At 46.1% G+C, this 19018-nt stretch overlaps 1 protein-coding gene across 5 annotated transcripts in view; it reads right to left on the bottom strand.

Annotated features, from left to right (window-relative positions):
* Pitpnc1 (phosphatidylinositol transfer protein cytoplasmic 1) overlaps nucleotides 1–19018 on the bottom strand; it is a 266327-nt gene that overhangs the window by 103814 nt on the left and 143495 nt on the right. For all 5 annotated transcript variants that reach the window (XM_021212531.2, XM_021212530.2, XM_029546167.1 and 2 more), the window contains exons 3-4: nucleotides 10429–10517; nucleotides 9689–9696 (exon numbers count right to left, since the gene is read on the bottom strand). In XM_021212531.2, coding sequence (XP_021068190.1) covers nucleotides 9689–9696; nucleotides 10429–10517 — 97 coding nt within the window. The remainder of the gene's footprint in view (nucleotides 1–9688; nucleotides 9697–10428; nucleotides 10518–19018) is intronic.

Here is a 19018-nt window from a genome sequence, read left to right on the forward strand (position 1 = left end):
AGAGAGAGAGAGAGAGAGAGAGAGAGAGAGAGAGAGAGAGAGAGAGAGACCCTGTCCCAAGGGAATAACATGGGTTCTGACAGGATAGGAAACCTGCCTCCTCCTCATATACACTCACACACACGTGCATGTGTACACACACTCACGCACACACATGCACACACGCTCACAATGCACTTTCCCATACACTCTCACACGCATACACAACACACATGCTTTCATGCACACATGCTCACACATGTGCATGCACACAAACACATAAAAATGGACAAAGAAAAAGCAAAATTTACATGTCATCGAGTAGAAAATAGACAGAAGAAAAGACTTATTTTTTTTTTTTAATAAAACTATTGAGGAGTCCTTTAAAGGCATTTTTATTTCCGGGGCGAGAGAGATCAGCGGGCACAGGTGCTACCAAAAGACTGGAGTTCGATCCCCGGGACCCACATGGTAGAAGGAGAGAACCAACTGCTGCAAGCTGTCCTCTGGTCTCCAGATAGCACGTACTCCCAAAGAAATAAATGCCACAAAACATTATAAACAAAACAGTAGCCCTCACCCCTGACTGTCCCATGTCCTGTCTTCCTGAAGAAGCAACACACGACTCTACACTGCTATGGCAGACACCGTGCTTTATCATCTGTCTCACACACACTCACACTCACACACACTCACACACACACAATGGCTGAATTAATTTTCTCTGGGTTCGCAAGTCACAAAAACAGCTGCTCAAGGCTCCAACTTTCAAGGCACTGAGTGGCTGGTTGCTGGACTGGGAGACTCAGGCCTACCCAGCACCATGGCTTGGGGAGAATCTTTTGCTTTCCAGCTGGCTGATCCTCACAGACATCCTGCACATGGATACTTTTGCTACTTGGAAGTTGAACATCTCTAAAAGACCTAGCATTCAAGGCTCCTCCACTAGCCATGTGATACACTATCTTACCGGAGGACCAAAGTGACAAGGCTGAACTCTCTGAAAATGAGAACTAAATTAAACCTTTACCTCCCTCTTCTATAAGCCAATTTAGACAAGTCTCAAAGTAGTCTGTCACAGTATTGGGAAGCTAACACAGAAACATATCTAAATGCAGAGCTTGCATTTCAACCCAATGCTACCTTTACTATGTGACTTAATGCATTGATTTGCTTAGAAAAAAAATCTATCCAGGATCCATACCACCCAAATCTAACAATACCAAAACATTTCAATATGGTTGGGAACTCTTAAAAAACAAAACAAAACAAAACAAAACATAATGAAAGCCTTGGTATCCAAGTAACAATCATCTACAGGCAACATATTAGCTTACTGAAGGCAATGCATACTTGGCTAGAACTGATCCAGTAGCCCATGTCACAGTAATAATAGCTCCAAGAGAAACTTCTAGAACTCCCCTAAGTCCTTGCAATTACAAAGTCCCATGGATAAATAAAACAAGTGTGGGGGTGTTACAGATTGCAGGTCCCTTTGAATCAAAGGCTGCAAGAGCTTTCATTACAGAGAAGCCTGCTCATCATCTCTTACCTAGCTGTTGGGTGTCTTCTTATTTTGGTTGTCTTTTGAGAGCTCCCCCCTCCGTAGCCACTGCTGTAATGGTGTTCACAGCCACTTAACTATGTACACCAAGCTAACCTTGAACTCGGGGCGCTCTTCCTCAGCCTCTGGGGCACTGGGACTATAGGCGAGAGCCACCACCATGTGGTCCTCTCTCTGCCATCTTAACTTGTCACTATGAATGGTTCTGTTTCCACCCAAAGTCTCTGAACCCCTCAGAACATTTGCAGAAGAAATCTGATTCTACACACGACATGTGTTTCGTGCCGTGATTTGTGCGTTCACTACTGTATTGTCCGTGAAGGTCAGTCTTTAGTTCTGTGCTCGATAACACTGTCTTGTTTATCAATGTCCCTTGACTAGAGGCTTCCTTACTAAGCGTGGCCTCTAACATCTGCATCTACCGCCCGTCTGTTCTCCCCTCTTCTGCCTCTTCCTCTGCTGGATCCTTCCTTCTCCTCTTCTACATTCTCCTTCCCACGTCTTATTTCCTGTTTTTTTTTTTTTTTTTTTTTTTTGAGATTTTTTTTTTATATGGGGCTTCTCTATGTAGCTACTTGTCTTAGTTACTGTTGCATTGCTGTGNTCTTATTTCCTGTTTTTTTTTTTTTTTTTTTTTTTTTTTTTTTTTTTTTGAGATGGGGCCTCCTTATGAAGCTACTTGTCTTAGTTACTGTTGCATTGCTGTGATAAAAATGCCCACCGAAACAATTCACAGGAGAGACTTATCGACTTATCGAGGCTCCCGGTTTTAGAAGGCTCAGTCCGCCACAGAGAAGAAAGCACGGCAGAGCAGTTCAGAGGATGGTGGGAGGAGCCTGAAGCAGAGACTGTTCACATAGTCGGGGGTTGGGATGCAGAAAGAAGGGATAGGCAAGGGCTGAGTATAACATTTAGAGGTCTACGTCCAGTGACCCACTTCTGCCAGATAGGTCCACCTTCTAAAGGCTGTCCCCAAATCGAACCATCTTGGGAACACTCTGTACTCAAACTACAACAGGAGCCCAGGCTGCCTCAGTCTCTCGAGTGCTACAGGGCCTGCCCTGGTGAGCCCATACACGGTCCTATTTCCAAAAATGGGACATTTACTTATTCATCCAAAACTGTGCATAGCACTGGATAGTCAGGGTTAACTGTCCAACAGAGATGAAAGTAATTTTCCTCATCAGCTAACTATGTCTCTGTGACCCTGGAGAAGGGACACTTTGGAGACCTTCATTCTTTTCACTTCCAGAGCTGACCAGATGGTTCTCTAATTTCCTTCCAAACAAGTCAGCCAGTCCTCGAGGTCTGGTATAATAAACACGTCCTTCCCCAGCCTGGTCCCTGGTTCCGTCATTATGTAATTTAGTAGTTTACACGGCACTTTGGCTGGGACTCCGAGGCAGGTGTGGAAGGGATTTGTCTCCATGGTGCCCTTCCCCGGGAGGAGTGTTCTCCTTGAGTGACTGGCGGCAGACTCTCAGCTGTGGCTATCCCTTACTCACCTGTGCAGGGTTTGTCTAGGCTAACCCTAAGCCTCACGGAGACACAACACAGCTACACAGCTCGGGGATCCCAAGAGTCATTTGATTCTCCTTAGTTATTAGAATGTGGTCGTCCTCTTTCATCTGAGTCACAGTAGGCCATCCCAAGCTCACAGCTTGGTCTTTTTGTGGAACAGCTGCTATTTTAACTACCAGACAGTTGTGTCTAGGGCCAGAGCTTCGGCTCAGTGGGTGGAGTGTTTGCTTAGCGTGCACACAGTGCTGGTTGTAACCCCCCAAATGCTGTATCAACTGGACCTGGTGATGCACACCTGTGAGCTCAGGTAGGATGGTCAGAAGCTCAAGACTACCTTCAGCTCCATAGCTAGTTCAAGGTCAGTTTGTCCTACATGACTATAAAGGCGCATCATTTGCCATGACCTCTTCCATGGGTTCTTGTTGAAAGTGAATTTGATGGAGGGGTGTGGTTACAGCATCAGTATTTATGCACCCACTGAACATTGGAGGACACTGTTACGAGCATTACAAAACTTCAAATTCCTATAGGAAGGAAGGAATTCTCCTATAAGAGTGTAGCACAGGGGGCTTGACACTGTTGGCTTGTGTGGAGGTTTTTCTTTTTCTTTCTATTTTAGTTCTAGAATAACAACCCCACATCATCAATTCAGAGGGCAGCCAATGTCTTCAGTACCTTCCTTAAGGACTTGATAAACTTCAGAAGAGCTGGTGGTTCTACTGTCTGGAAGAACGTTGTCACACTGTTCTTGGTGTAGTGTGTAATTAAGATCCCCACCCCACCCCCATCCCATAATCAAGTTAAAGATATTTTTTCCACTTCCTGGACAAGTGACGTCTCTACATAATACACTCCCAGTGACGGAAAAGCTTTTTATTTCTTGGTAACTGGGATCAGATTGACCTCTAAATGACCCTACATAGAAAGGCCTCCTGTATAGGTGTTGTCGCCAGTGAGAGGCAGGTTAAGGTTCGGGTGACAGACTGCACAGTCACAGAGAGCTACTGGTGAGAACTTACTACAGCTCTGGGTGACTGCTAACGTGCAGGATCACGAGTTTGGAGTTTGTAGGGCCCCAGGGGCTGCCTTTCAAAGAAAGAACTCTCTGGCAGTCTTGGGAGAAATTCTGTTTGGGATGTAGGACAGGAAATCTTGAACTTGAGAAAGACATCAAAAAGAGAGGCAGTTAAGATGAAAGGATTGGGGGATAAGGAGCTCAATTACACAGCAGTGCAGACGGGAGAAAGGAAGGCAATTGAGAGCATCCGCCAGCCGTCCCGGGTGCAGAGTCCCGGGTGCAGAACCGTGCTCAGAGTACAGGGTGGGCAGAGAGCGTGAGAACACAGCCCAGCCCAAGCCGTGGGTGGTGGCTGCAGGATGTGCTATGCAGGCCTGCAGGATTGCACCTGGAGCCAGAGGGAACATTTCAGATCCCCAGTGGCCGGGGAGATGGAAAGAAAAGCAGGCCTATTTTGGAATGGAAAATAAACGCAGACTCATCAGGAACAACATGGTTTCCCTATGGAAACTGAACGTAGACTCTGACCTGGCATTTTGCAGCTTTCTGAACTGCTTTCTCTCTTCCTGATGACTAGGATCCAGTGGCAGTACCTACCCACGGCGCCTAAATCAGCATGCTATACACTGAATTGTCCTGTCCCTGCTTCGGTGTTAAAGCCCTAACTCCCAATATTTAGAGCTGGGACTTTAAGGAGGAAGTAGGTTTAGATATGATCAGAAAGATGGAGTCCCCAAGATAGAATTTGTTCCTTATAAGGAGAGAACAGAAAGCGTGCTTTCTTGACCGCCCATGTTAGGATGTGGAGAGAAGTTTGCTATTTGTAAACCAGGAAGAAAGCCCACCACAGGAACAGGGCTGGCAGCTATCTTAATCTTGGACTTCCAGCTTCCAGGAAGGGCAAAAAATAAATATCTGTTGTTTTAAATTGCCTAGTCTATGGTAATTCATCCTAGTGTCCAAGCTACAGCATGGCAGATGTCTGCGAAGCGAGTTCTGCCCTCCCCCAGGTTAATGGAAAGACCACTATCTGCTAGACATGTTCTTATGTTTCACTTAGACCATATGTATTCCAATCATAACATATATACAACACTGAAGTACCGACAGGCTATCCTTGGCTATGTAGTGAGTTTGAGGCCAGCCTGGGACACATGAGACCCTGTCTCAAAAACAAAGGACAGACAAACAAATGGATAGCAACAACAACAAGCCCACCATCATCAACACAAAGCCTGGGAGAGTTCAGCTGGTAAATGAGTTGGCAAGCATTTCGTGAAGCCCTGGGTTTAAGCTGTAGTACTAAATTAACTGAGCATGGTGATGCCTATCTGTAATTCCAGCATGCGTGTGGAGATAGGAGTTTAAAAAAGAAACGGAGAAAGAAAAGAAATATTGGTCTGTGGAGATGGCTCAGTGGATAGAAAGCCAGGCAAGCCCGATGACCCCAGTGAGATCCCAGAACCCGGAACGGAATGAAAGATCCAAGCCCTGGAAATTACTCTCTAGCTCCAAGCGTGTGCTACGGCATCCACACATCCCCTCACATGCAAATCACCCACACACAACAATAACAGACACATTTTTCCTCTTAAGAAGGAATACTGACAGTCATGTGTCCAGCTGTCACATTTAACATTCCCCAACCGTCCACCTTACTACCTCTACCAAGCCTGACTGAGCCAGGAGGTGCCTTCCAAGGGTTTCTGAGAGCCCTTGCCTGGCCTTGGAGTTACTGTGGCATGTCAGATGTGGGCTAGGTTCCTGGGATATACCCTTAGCATTTCTTTCTTTCCCTGGATCCAGAGGGAATTTCAGGGTTTTGGTTTTTTTTGTTTGTTTGTTTGTTTTTGTGGGTTGTTTTTCCCCCCCATTTTATTTGTTATTTATTTATTTATTTATTTATTTATTTATTTATTTATTTATGAGACAGAATCTTACTATAAGTGGACAAATGGTCTCATACTCACAGAGATCCACCTGGCTCTGACTCCTGACTTTTGGGATGAAAGGCCTGTCCCATCACACCTGACTGTAGATGTCTCAGTCCTTATAATCTAATTATCAGATTTGAGTCCCTATCATTGGTTGTTGCACACATGTTAGACTATGTCCCATTAATGTTGGACATTTTATATTTGTGTGTGTGTATATATATGTATATATATAATATTATATATTATCTGAAAATTCAAATGTAACTGCAGCCTTTACTTTCCCCGACTAAGGATAACAGCCTTACCTCTTAGCACCATGAGTCAACCCCAGCTTGAGCCTGTTGTACTCTACCCTCCCCCATGGCCTGCACTGGGCACCCAGCAGACTGTCTCTGAACTTAAAGCTCCAAACCAGAGGTCAAGGGCCTTCATTTCCTGTGGCAGTGGCTCGTCGGCCCGAAGCCCACCAAATCACCTTCGCTTCTTTCCTCTGGTCTGATTCTGAGCTGGCGGGCAGGCGGCTCAGCTTGCTGATTAGGCAATCCTGTGGGACGCGTCTGAGGCCAGATGAGTCCTCTCTGACCTCTAGAAGACCCCAGGACTTGCTGACAATACTAAGCTTTGCCTAGGATGGCCACGCACTTGCCACGAGACTATGACCCCAAAGGGCAGAGATGATGGTGCCGAGAGCCCTGTGGCGACATCGAGCATGATGCTCTGCACACTTGACTGCCCAGTGAGTGACTGCTGACCTCAGGCAGAGGGACAGTCACCCAACAAATTGAGGAAGAAAGAAATTTGCAAAAGACATGGGGCAGAATAAAGGGGGAGGCAAGGAAAATGCTGAGTCAGACAGAAAGTCATATGGTACTTCGTAGCGCTGGACAAAGAAAATGGGCTTCCTCTTTGAATAACTGTGCCCCCCACACCCAATTTCCTTGAACAGGAATGTCTTGCTAGAGCTGTAAGAAAGCTGGTAGGCAGAGGATTGGCAGAAATTCCAGCCATCGAGAAGCCCTCAAGAGGAAATGAGGATCCTATGGGAAGACTTCTAGGCCATACAGGACAGCAATGTCAAACGTTGGCATTTAATTTCCGGATCTGTAAGGGACTTTTTAGATTGAACTGAAAGGGGTGAGATAGTCCTGAATGTGGGTGGCACCCATGAGCTGGTTTCTAAACTGACTAAAAAGGACAGAGAAAGTTGAAGGCCAGCATTCGTTGCTTTCTGCACTCCGACAGTGGATACAACTCGACCAAGCAGGTTCTTATTCCTGGGGCCATGTCTTCCCCTCCATGATGGCCTGTGTTCCCTCTCACTGTGAGGACAAATAAACCCTTCCATTCTCAAGTTCCTGGTCCCAGCAATGATAAAGTAGTGAATACATACATATTCTTTAGAAATGACACACGGTAACATCATTCAGACTTGCGTTCTCTGTCACTATTATGTATCATGATTGAGGTCGATGGTGCACGCCTTTAAACCCAGCACCCTGGGCGGAAGGCACTGGTAGGTGGATCTCTGTTTAAGGCCACCCTGGTCTACAAATCGAGTTTCAGGCCAGCAAGGGCTACACAGTAAAGCCCTGTCTCCAAAAAATAAAAAAAATTAAAAACACAAACAAAAACAAAACAACAACAAAACAAAAACTATCATATTCCCATGTCACATGGAATCAAGTCAAGGTGGTTTAATTCTAAGGCTATAGGCAAATAACTACCTTTGTGCAGTTTTTCTTTTTTATCATTGTTTTTTTGTTTTTGTTCTTTTGAGACAGTTTCACTGTGAATCCCTGGCTGGCCTCGAACTCACAGAGATCTGCCTGTCTGTGCCTTCCAAGTGCTGGGATTAAAGGCTTAGGCCACCATGTCTAGCTTTTGGATGCAGTTTCAGACGTAACAAATCTCTTTGTCCACATCACCATTGATTTCATCTCAAATGAGAGGCACAATCTTTCCAAGTGGGAAGAAGGAAAGCATTGAATATTCACTCCCTAGCCAGTCCTTCTGTGACTGCAGCTGGAGCCTGGTCTGTCTTGATTGGCACTGAGCTCTGCTCCTAAGCAGAGTCCACTGGGAGAACAGACGCTCCTGCTACAACGTTACAAAGACCAGTGGATACATACTAAGTACTGATACTGACCTTGCACCCCCGCACTAGGCTGAGATTTCAATTGTTCAGCACTATATCTTCCTGAGACAGTGAGAGAGCTCCCCGACTTCTAAACGAGGAAATAAAGGCCCACAGGGAGGCCATTTGGAGGCACTGGAGGCAGGATTCAGCCAACTCCAATGTCCACCATTTTTATGGGAACTCACTGTGTGGTTATGATATGTTTGGGTGCCTATGTGCATGCAGATGTTCATGAGTAAACATGTGGAGGTCAAAGGTTAATGTTAGCTGTCTTCCTTGCTTGCTCGCCACCTTATTTTTTGAGACAAGGTCTCTTCCTGAACCAGAAGCTCATCGATTCAGTCTGGCAGACAGCCAGTGAGTGTCAGGGATCCGCCTGTGTCCCCACCTCCTACAGTACTGGGATTATAGATGTACACCACCAAACCAAGCTTCTACTTGGAGCTGGTATCTGGGCTAGGATATGAACTCAGCTCCTCATGCTTTTGAGATAAGCATTTACTAACTGAGCTCTCTCCCTAGGCCTCCAAAGTCCACCCCGTGGTGATCATTCAATATACAGAGAAAGAGGCTGGAGAGATGGCTCAGGGGCTGAGTTGCTCTTGCAGGACCTATAATTGATCCTAGCATCCCTACCAGGTGCCTGTAACCTGTTACAGTTCCAGGGAACCTGCCCATGTCTTGATTAGTGATTGATGTGGAAAAGCCCAGTCTACTGTGGGCGGTGCCACCCTGGGACAGGCGGTCCTGTGGTGTATCAGAGAGCACACTGAGTGAGCCAAAAGAGTGATTGATGTGGGAAGGCCCAGCCCACTGTGGGCGGTGCCACCCTGGGACAGGCGGTCCTGTGGTGTATCAGCACACTGAGTGAACCAAGAGCAGAAAGCTGGTAAGCAGCGCTCCTCCATAGGCTCTGCATCAGTTTTCTCTTCCAAATTCCTGTCTCGTTTCCCTTCATAACTGACTGTGATCAGGACGCTTAAGCCAAATAAATCTTTTCTGCCCCCAAGTCGCCTTTGGTCAGTGTTTTATGCCAGCAACAGGAAGCCAAGTAAGGCAGTCAGTCTGTCTGTTAGGATGGGAAGGAGTTCAATTAGTTTATCAAGCAAAAGTAAGAGGCCGCTCTAACACGTGTATGATCATTTGCATATGCATCTCCCCCATGTATAAGCCCCTCCCTCCACCAAAACAATACTGTCTTTAATACCACGTTGCAAGACACTCTTTTATTAGAATGAACTCTTACCAGTAAAGCAGTGAGGCTATATAAAGAATTGCAAGCCCAAGTTAATTATGTAAAGTGACTATTAAAGCACTTTGAGTTGCATTAATATTCTTGAAAAAAAAAAGAGAACCCTTAGCTTATTAAATTATATATATGTAAAATTATAATAGCCTACATTTAAATAGTTCTGATTCTGAATTATTCCTCTTTTTTAAAAAATGACTACATCTCTAAGACAAATATGAGGAAGATTCCAATTAACCCACAGATCATAGGCAGAATATTTTTGAAAATAAAATGAACTTACGGTGTATTCTGATTCCAGACGTTCGGATGGCAAAGAGGGAAAAGAAAAGGAGAAAAAAAACAATGAGTTAGACCAGGTCTATGGAACACAAACCATACAACTGATAGTTCCTGACAAGTTATAAGTGTTAAGAATGTGCTAAAAATTAGATTTTTGTAAATACTGAATGCCTCTGTGTTTCATGGTACACCTTTGGTTGGCCAAATCAGGTCAGTTAGACAAGATTCAATTAGTCTATAGGTTTGTGGTTAATTAAAAACCCAAGTGTTGGCACTGTAAAATCAGAATGAAAGGCTAATAATTCCAGTAGAACATTTCATTAACCAGAGGAAATCTTTTCAGTGATTTTTCTCTTTTTCCTTTTTTTTTTTTTTTTTTTTTTGTTTGTTTAAAAAATCTACAAAGAACTTTGCAAAGATGCTGAAGTGGGATCCTGAGACCACCCCACCCCCAGTGTCTGGGGACTGCAATACAAACTTCAGAATCTGGGGTGGGGTTGGGTGGGTGGGGGTACTGTGTTGATACAATATTCAGAATGGAAAGAAGAGGCATTACAGCTTTCTATATCCTCTGAGAGGAGAGAGAAACCCTGCAAAATAGCAACAACCCAAGAACGACTTGTGTGTGAACAAACGACAGGGGACAGGCCCCATGGAGACAGTCTGCCCCCGCCAAGTGAAATCCCACTACTGCCCAGCCCTGTACTTGCTGCTGGTGGCTAACCTGTCCTGGGGACTTACCTGTGATGGTGTATGGGTAATAATTCCACGCCTTCTCGGTCACATAAAATATTTTAGGAACAACAGCTCTGGCCCAACTAGGCAGTTTGCTGAAAAAGAAGAAGAGGAAGAGGAAGAGGAAGAGGAAGAGGAAGAGGAAGAGGGAGGAGGAGGAGGAGGAGGAGGAGGAGGAGGAAGAGGAGTGAGAAAGAAAAAAAAAAAAAGATAGTTAGAGTCTGTCTGGACTTTACTTGACTCCCTGGATATAAGGCACACTATTGCTAAGGTTCTGTGGCCTCTCTTTCCTCCATTCCGCTCTTCTCCATCTCTGTGGTACTTCTTGGAGTTGCTAATTTTCTTAGACATACGTGTGTGTGTGTGTGTGTGTGTGTGTGTGTGTGTGATGTGACGTGATGTGAATAGGTGCCTACAGTGGACAGTAGAGGGCACCAGACCCCATGGTGCTGAAGTTCCTTATTTGAATGCTGGGAGCCAGACTGGTCCTTGGAAGATCGGCAAACACTCTGTATTGAATCCCAATCGTCAGCCTCTAAGGCCTCCACGATAGCAGGGAATATCAAGAAGCAGTCTGAAGGGACTGGTGAGATAGGTCAGCCTGTGAAGAGTTAGTGGAGAAGTGTGAGGACGCGAGTCTGATGTCCAGCAGCCAAGAGAGAAACCCAGCTCTGATGAGGCAGAGGCAGGCAGATCCGTCAGGCTGGCCGGCCTGCTGGTCGAGCCTGATAAGCAAGAACAGGCCAGGAGACCCTGTTTCGAAAACCAAGGTGAGGAGCTCCTAAGGAATAATATTTGAGATTGGTTTTCACGCTCCCCCATCGTGTACACACCAAGCTGCTACAACTAAGAAATGAAAACTTTGACCTAACAATGCCCTGTGGTGGTTAATCTGTGTTGTCAACCTGACTGGATTCATAGTCCCCACCAGATACCTTTATGTGTTTCTGTGTGTGCCTGGTGTGTGTGTGTGTGTGTGTGTGTGTGTGTGTGTGTGTGTGTGGTTTCCGGAGAGGCTTAACCGAGGAGGGAAGATCCATTTTAAGGTGGGGAGCACCATGACATGAACTGGATCGGGTTTGAAGAGAAAGAAATCTACAGGCTCAGTACCAACATTCATCTCTGTGCTTCTTGATGGCGGATACCATGTGGCCATCCGCTGCCCACTCTGCAACCCTGCCTTCTTCACTATGAAGGATGTCACCAGCCACACTGTGAACCAGAGCAAACCCTGTCTTACGTCAATCAACTGACAGGTATTTCTCCATGGCAACAAGAAAAGTGACTAATACAAGCCTACGAAATTCCCTTTCTCTGATGTGGAATTTAAATGATGAGAGCCAGCAAACCATTGCATAGCTGGAATGTCTTCTCCAGCCCCCCCTCTCTTTCTCTCTCTCCCTCCCTCCCTCCCTCCCCCCTCTCTTTTTGAGAGAATCCAGACCTAACTTTTGAAAAAGACAAATGTGTTTTTTTGTTTTTTTCAATAGCTTGCCAGACCTCACTCAAAGTTCTAGGATGTTTATTAGGGTCCAAGCAAGTAAGGGGTTTTTTGTTTGTTTGTTTTTTGATTTTGTTTTTTTAAAAAAGCCAACCCTAAGCTCCCCCAAAGCTGGGTGAGCTCAGTGGTAGGCTTTGTTCTCAGGCAGCCTGTGAGGTGGAAGCGGATGTCATATCGTCTGTTCGAACTCGGCTTTCTCGCTCCAATAAAATCGTCCCTGCCAACGCTGCTCATTACCTTACAGTCACACTTCTCAAAGGACGGCTGCTCCCTGACAGGGGCCTTTTATAGTTTCTGCTGATGACTGAGTCCATCAGATGCTGGCACTGGAGTGCAATTGAGGTTGATGCGGAATAGGGAAATCCCACTAGCTTGCTTGCCGTCAATCACGCTAGCCAGACTTCCTCTGGGCTCCTTGTTGTATAGAGAGCACAGGGCCAGTGGATAGTGGAGGGGCATGTGGGTTCTAGTCCTAGGAGCACGTTCTGGTGCTTTTAAGATTTATTTATTATATGTAAGTACACTCTAGCTGTCTTCAGACACTCCAGAAGAGGGTGTCAGATCTTGTTACGGATGGTTATGAGCCACCATGTGGTTGCTGGGATTTGAACTCTGAACCTTTGGAAGAGCAGTTGGGTGCTCTTACCCACTGAGCCATCTCACCAGCCCCGTTCTAGTACTTTTAATTAAAAAAAAAAAAAAAAACCAAGATAAATTCTCATATATTCAAAGGCTGGCTTTGAATTCATTATCTAGTTGAAGGTGACCTTGAACTTCTGATATTCCTACCTCTGGAGGGAGAGGGCTGCAGAGGTGCAGTTCCATGCCTGGTTTATGTGGTGCTAGGGATCACACCCAGGGCTTTGAGCATGGTAGGTAGGCATTCCACTGTCTGAGCCACACAGCCTTAGAGCCCCTCTGGCCCTTTTAATGATCAGGGTTGAGCAAAGAACTATTGACTTAGACAAAGTGCATCTCCCTACAGCCCCAGGCCCGCTTGCCACCATCCTCTTATAGGGAATGGTTCCATGTTCATTTCTCGTGCCCTCGAATCTACTGCTCCTCCCCTGTACCACCCTGGAACAGTCCTCACAACCCACCCCTTGTAGCATGTTAGAACCTGCAGAACTACCATCCTGAGGAACCATCATGTTGTGGAGAGGAGATGAAAACCAACAGCCAAGTTCCACCCTCACTGGGACTGCCTGATTCTACAAAAGGCCAGGACGCCAGAGTCTAGAACCTTAATTTTTGCTATTTACCCAACAACTCATAGAAGCCAGGGAGCAATATAATCATTTTTTTTTCCCCTGACATAGTGCCCTAAAAACAAATATTCAGTCAAGGTCAAGATACAATTCCGTGTTAATGTTCTCCTTCCCAGAAGAAGAACCTGGTATCAGTCGTTTACCAGGTTAAAGGCGGGGGCATCTGTGACAAGTTCTGAGATGTGTTTGCTACAGTCTGGATGTTCTGATTAGTGTTAACAGTCAGTCGGCCTTGGGCCTGCCTATAGGGAACTTGCTTGATTGCATTAGTTGATGTAGGAGAACCTGCCCATGGTTGCTGGCATCAATGCCTTCCTGGAACCCTGAACTGTATAAATGGAGAAAATGAGCCAAGTAGTAGCTCCCCTTCTTCCTTTTCTATGGTTGCGATGTAGCTAATGCCGCCTTCACGCACCCACCATGGGCTGCATTTTGAACTCTTTCTCAAGCTGCCTCTGTCAGAGTATTGTGCCACAGTGACAGGAAAAGAAACTATGACAGATATCAAAAGAACCCCCATCCCTACCCCAAGGGCTGGAGAAAGATGGTCCGGGGGTTAAGAGCACCGACTGCTCCTCCAGAGGTCCTGAGTTCAATTCCTAGCCACCACATGGTGGCTCACAACCATCTGTAGTGAGATCTGATCCCCTCTTCTGGAATGTCTGAAGACAGCTACGGTGTACTTACATATAATAATGAATAAATCTTTTTAAAAAAAAAGGCCCACAAAGGACCTCATGATGAGGGTATGGTCCCCAGGGGGATGCTATTGGGAAAAGTCAAAAGTGGTTCAGGGAGAGGAGGGTAGGTCATTGTGGGCAGGGAGGGAGTCTTTTGTGGCAGGGAATGTAGAACCCTAGCACTCTCTTGTTCTTTTTAGTTCCTGACATATGCTGCCCTTTTCCCTGTTGACATTTGGCATCTCCATGGATGCTTGGCCCACCCTACCATGTTCCAGAACCTCTAGCACTGTAAGCCACAACAAACCTTCCTCTTTCTAAGTTCATTAGCTCAGGTATTTGATTATGGTGACAGAGAGCTAACTAACACGCAGAGCTATTAAAGTCCACTAACAGACCGTCTTTCAGCCCTCAGCATCCCCGGAACACATCGTTATTCGCATCATTTTGGCCCGAGAAGGTGAAAAGTATCTTTTCCTGCAGCAATGATTCAGCAGGGCCCGAAAGGAAAGTGGAATTAAATTAGTCCCTGCCACTCTTGTCACTTAAATGATCTACACTGTCACATAGCCCACAATTCCGAGAGAGAGTCTGTCACTCAAAGTCACTACCAGATGTGAAAGAAGGGACTCTTTTCTAGGAAGGAAGAGTGTCTGAATTAAGTCCTTGCTTCGCACACAGGCCAGGACGGATCCTCATAATGGCCTATCTTAGCAGCCTGGAGCCCTAGCAACGCTGCACTCTGGAATGTGAAAACGTGCTAGTGCGGGCGACGCTGCCTCTGCCTTCACAGTCCTTAGATGCTTTTGTCCACGCTCCTCACGGACTTCAAACACTCTCCCCATATTTGTTCATGCACGCGCTCGTGTGTGTGTGTGTGTGTGTGTGTGTGTGTGTGTGTGTGTGTGTGTGTGTGTGTTTGTGTGTGTGTGTCCCTGTCTGTCTGTCTCTACCTCTCATCTTTCCATAACGAGGCTAAGGTTACAGACCTGCGGTCAGGTGTTCTGAACACAGGTCCTCACACCTACAGCAAGTGCTGTGCCCCCCACCCCTATGCCCTCTCCCCCATCCCCGTTTGTGCTCCTGCTGTGGTGGCTATTTGGCAACACAGACAGGCGGAGTTTGCAGATGAGAGTGCCCTCCCCTGTGGGAGGCGGGGTTGCCACATGCAGAAACTATGCAGAACCCAAGTTCCCTGAACATAAACATTGCCCCACCACCACCAGTCTTAATGAGACTTTGCATTAGATGTAGGGAAAGGAAGGGGCTAGCCTGATACAGGCTTTTGGAAGCCTCTGCTGGAATGGCATTAGGTCATCAGCAGGCTGGAAGCTTTAAGGAGCCAACTGCTCACATCAGCAGAATCTTCAGGGCCGAGACAAATCCACTGGCCCCATGCCTGCTAGGATATCACGGGAGCAGTTGGCAGGGATGTAGGTGACGAGGTGGGCAGCAGCAGTACTTTTGACATGTTCTCCAGTTATTGAGATGGGGAGGGAAGGAAATAACAGGTGCCAAAAGGCAGGTTAGGAGGAAGTCTCTCACACACGATAGTATTTTTCCATAGCTTTCTTAAATGTACATGTGTATGATGCAGCCATGAAGACACTCCCTGTATTGATTGCATGATGTGTTATTTATACTTTGTATAGAGAACACAGAATCTAAAATAATATTCTGATCTATTGTAGTTACAGCACACTCTCTGTTCTTCCCAACTAGAACTATGTTGCAGCCCTGACATCTAGAATGGTATTAGCTGCCATATGTGTACGTGTACATATGTGTGCATGTATGGGTGTATGTGTATGTGCATGTGAATAAGTATATGTGTATGTTTGCAGCACTAATTGGAAATGAAACCAGAATCTTGGCATGATATGGAAGTGGCTTTACCACTGCCTACATCTCCGGACAACACAATATGTAGTTCTTGTGAGCCTGGTGTACATTCATGTGTGTGTGTGAGGGTGGGACATGTGGGGGAGCCGGAGAAAGATCTGGGGGTCCCGATCTATCACTCTCTACCTTATTTCTTGAGACAGGGTCTCTCACTGAACTTGGAGCCTGTCTTTGGCCAGTGAGTTGCCATAGTGCTGTTTCACTCTCCAGCACTGTTAACAGCCATATTTGGCTTTTAATATAGGTGTTGGAAGCCAAACTCAGTGTTACCCATTGAGCCATCTCCTCAGTCCCGCAAGGTATTTTCTAGTGAATGAGGCTCATCCCTGTATATCTAGAAGTCAATAATGACCACGAAGCTTCTCTGAAAATCCATGGAGATAGGCAATTAGGTCAGAGAGTCTGACACTTTGTCGGTCACCTGTTGCCTGGACAGCAGGCTCTCACAAAGCCACACACGCCTGGTTGGAGACGGGGCTGACTCTGAGGATGATCTGGGAAGTGGCATGAGTTTGCTCAGCAGATCTGGAAGGGGTTAGAACACCGGAAGGGGAAACGGGGATGAGAGGCCCAAGCCAAGGCAGCTAGAGTTACTAAGTAACAGGACCAGCTGCTGACCTGCATCCAGGGAGAGGAAGGATTCGGGACTTCTAGAAGCTCTGAGCGCTCCTTCTTTTAGAAGCTCTGAGCGCTCCTTCTTTTAGAAGCTCGGAGCGCTCTTTCTTCTAGAAGCTCGGAGCTCTCCTTCGCAGCTAGCAAGAAGTACGTGGCAGATGCTGTGCTCAGTCACATTCTCTTCCTCATGTAGGCCGGGACCGCAGCGCTCGGTACGGTGCTAACCCCATCAAGGCCTGGTCTTCTCAACTTCCATGAACCTAGGTTACCCTGATTCAGTCTCCCACAGATGGGTCCAGAGAGGCTTATCTCTCAGGTGACCTTCGGTTCGCCGAAGGTGACAGTCACCATTAAGCACCACATTCCCCTTCCATGTTACCAGGTGAGAGTTTTATTTATAATCACTACCCCAGAATCTGACTAATATTGTGTCTCCTCTCATGGATACCAGTTGAAAACAGGGATTATGAAGGCGAGCCAAGAAATGTTTACTTGGTTAGAGGAACGGGATCTAAGGCCCAAAGGCAACCAGTACGTGTACTATGACAGTGCTGGTGTGATGGACTTATACATCATAACAAACCTAACCCACCAAATCCATCAGGTGCTCCAAAATGTAAGTCACACCCAACAGGGCCCTCGCCTTATGAAAGGGGCTGGAGGGCAGAATAATCCTGTAGTCCCTGAAAAGTGAGAAGGGACTTCTAAGATTAAATGGTACCCAACTAGACAGACACTCTTCGAAAGAAGACAGACAATGGCCAGAGCATGTAAAGAGATGACTGACAATGTGGTTATGAGAGACCTGCACACCAAAACCAAAAGAGTCTAGGGTGGTGGCTCAGTGGGTAAATGCGCTTGCTGTGCAATCCTGCGGACCTGAGTTCAAATCCCATGAGCCCATGTTGAAAGCTGAGCATGGTTACATAGCCCTGTGTGTAGTTAATGTACAAAATACAAGTTTCATCATGAGATTTTCATATATATATATATTTGCTCCTTGTTCAAGTTCATCCCAGCATTACCCTCCCCAATCAATCAATCAATCAATCCCCCCTCACAACACACACACACACACACACACCCTTAAATAGAGATTCACAGGAGTGAAAACACACTACATTTTCTTCCTTCCCTGTGGCCTGTTTTTTTCCACCCTCCTTTCAGACATCTTTCTACCCATCCACGGCCCCTTCCACTATCATGTCATTGCGAAATGATTCTGTGTTCAGGCAACTAATCTGCAGTCTGTACATCACAGTGTTTGGGTTTGGAACAAGGGCTAGAAGGATGGAGAGGTTGGGAGTTATCCATAGCAATTATGGTAGTGAAGGCTGGAGGCATCAGAGGTAGGGGCAGATCACCGAAGATACCTTTGGGTTCTGCTTAAAGGCCACTGTCATCCTGGGTTCTTGGCCCATTCTGGAGCTGCCTTGATTCCTGACCATTCATTTGGCTCCAGAAGATTCTGTGGGTCCCCGACATCCTTCCATTAAAGTGTTCTTTCTGCTGACAACAGACTTTCTTTTGCTGGCAGCCTCCCTGACAGAACCTCAGATTGCCTTTTTGGCCAGTCGTCCATTTATCCCCATAGATCCCTTACACGTCAGCCAGAGTGCACTGCTCCCTGTGAGATGAATGTCTGAGATTTGCTTGGTAATAATAATTATGGCTCGATCTGCCTCCCCTTTAAGCAATTTTCTTCTTTCTACATTAGCTGAAGAGTAGGCCCTGGTTACACGGGCTTTGAATATATCCAGACGTGCTCATGGATACACTGGGCAATGTTTCCAAACCCATGCAGATCGATGCAAAGAAGCATCTACTCACTCTACCAGTTTGTTAACTCAGGTCCACAGGACACTCCATGTAATAATAGGACCTATGACATGGGTACCAAGGGCTCCATAGCTACAGGCAGTCTGTCCTTCAAGACAAACTTCCTCAAGACTCCCATAAAAAAAAATCAGACAGATTCACAAATGATCAACCCAATGAGCCTTGGGCCCTCCCTTGATCAGAAAACAAGAACCATGCCTTAACCCCTAAAGGATTCCCCCCAAAGCTGTATACTCGATCGCATGTGTAGTGGCGGTGGCGCACGCCTTTAATCCCAGCACTTGGGAGGCAGAGGCAGGTGGATTTCTGAGTTCGAGGCCAGAGCCTGGTCTACAAAGTGAGTTCCAGGACAGCCAGGGCTGCACAGAAAAACCCTGTCTCGAAAAAAAACAAAACAAAACAAAAAAAGATTTCAACTCACAGGTAGGTGACTTATGATTACCAAGAAGTCTGAGGGGCTGGAGAGATGATGGCTCAGTGGTTAAGAGAACTGACTGCTCTTCCAGAGGTCCTGAGTTCAATTCCCAGCAACCACATAGTGGCTCACAATCATCTATAATATGATCTGATGCCCTCTTCTGGTGTGTCTGAAGACAGTTACAGTGTACTCATATACATAAAAATACATAAAAATAAATAATTCTTTAAAAACAAAAAACAAAGAAGTCTGAAGTTACATGTTGTCTTAGTCAGGGTTTCTATTCCTGCACAAACATCATGACAAAGAAGCAGTTGGGGAGGGAAGCGTTTATTCAGCTTACACTTCCATACTGCTGTTCATCACCAAGGAA

Source organism: Mus pahari, chromosome 14 (genome assembly GCF_900095145.1).
Source record: "Mus pahari chromosome 14, PAHARI_EIJ_v1.1, whole genome shotgun sequence".
In the NCBI taxonomy this organism is placed as follows: Eukaryota; Metazoa; Chordata; class Mammalia; order Rodentia; family Muridae; genus Mus; species Mus pahari.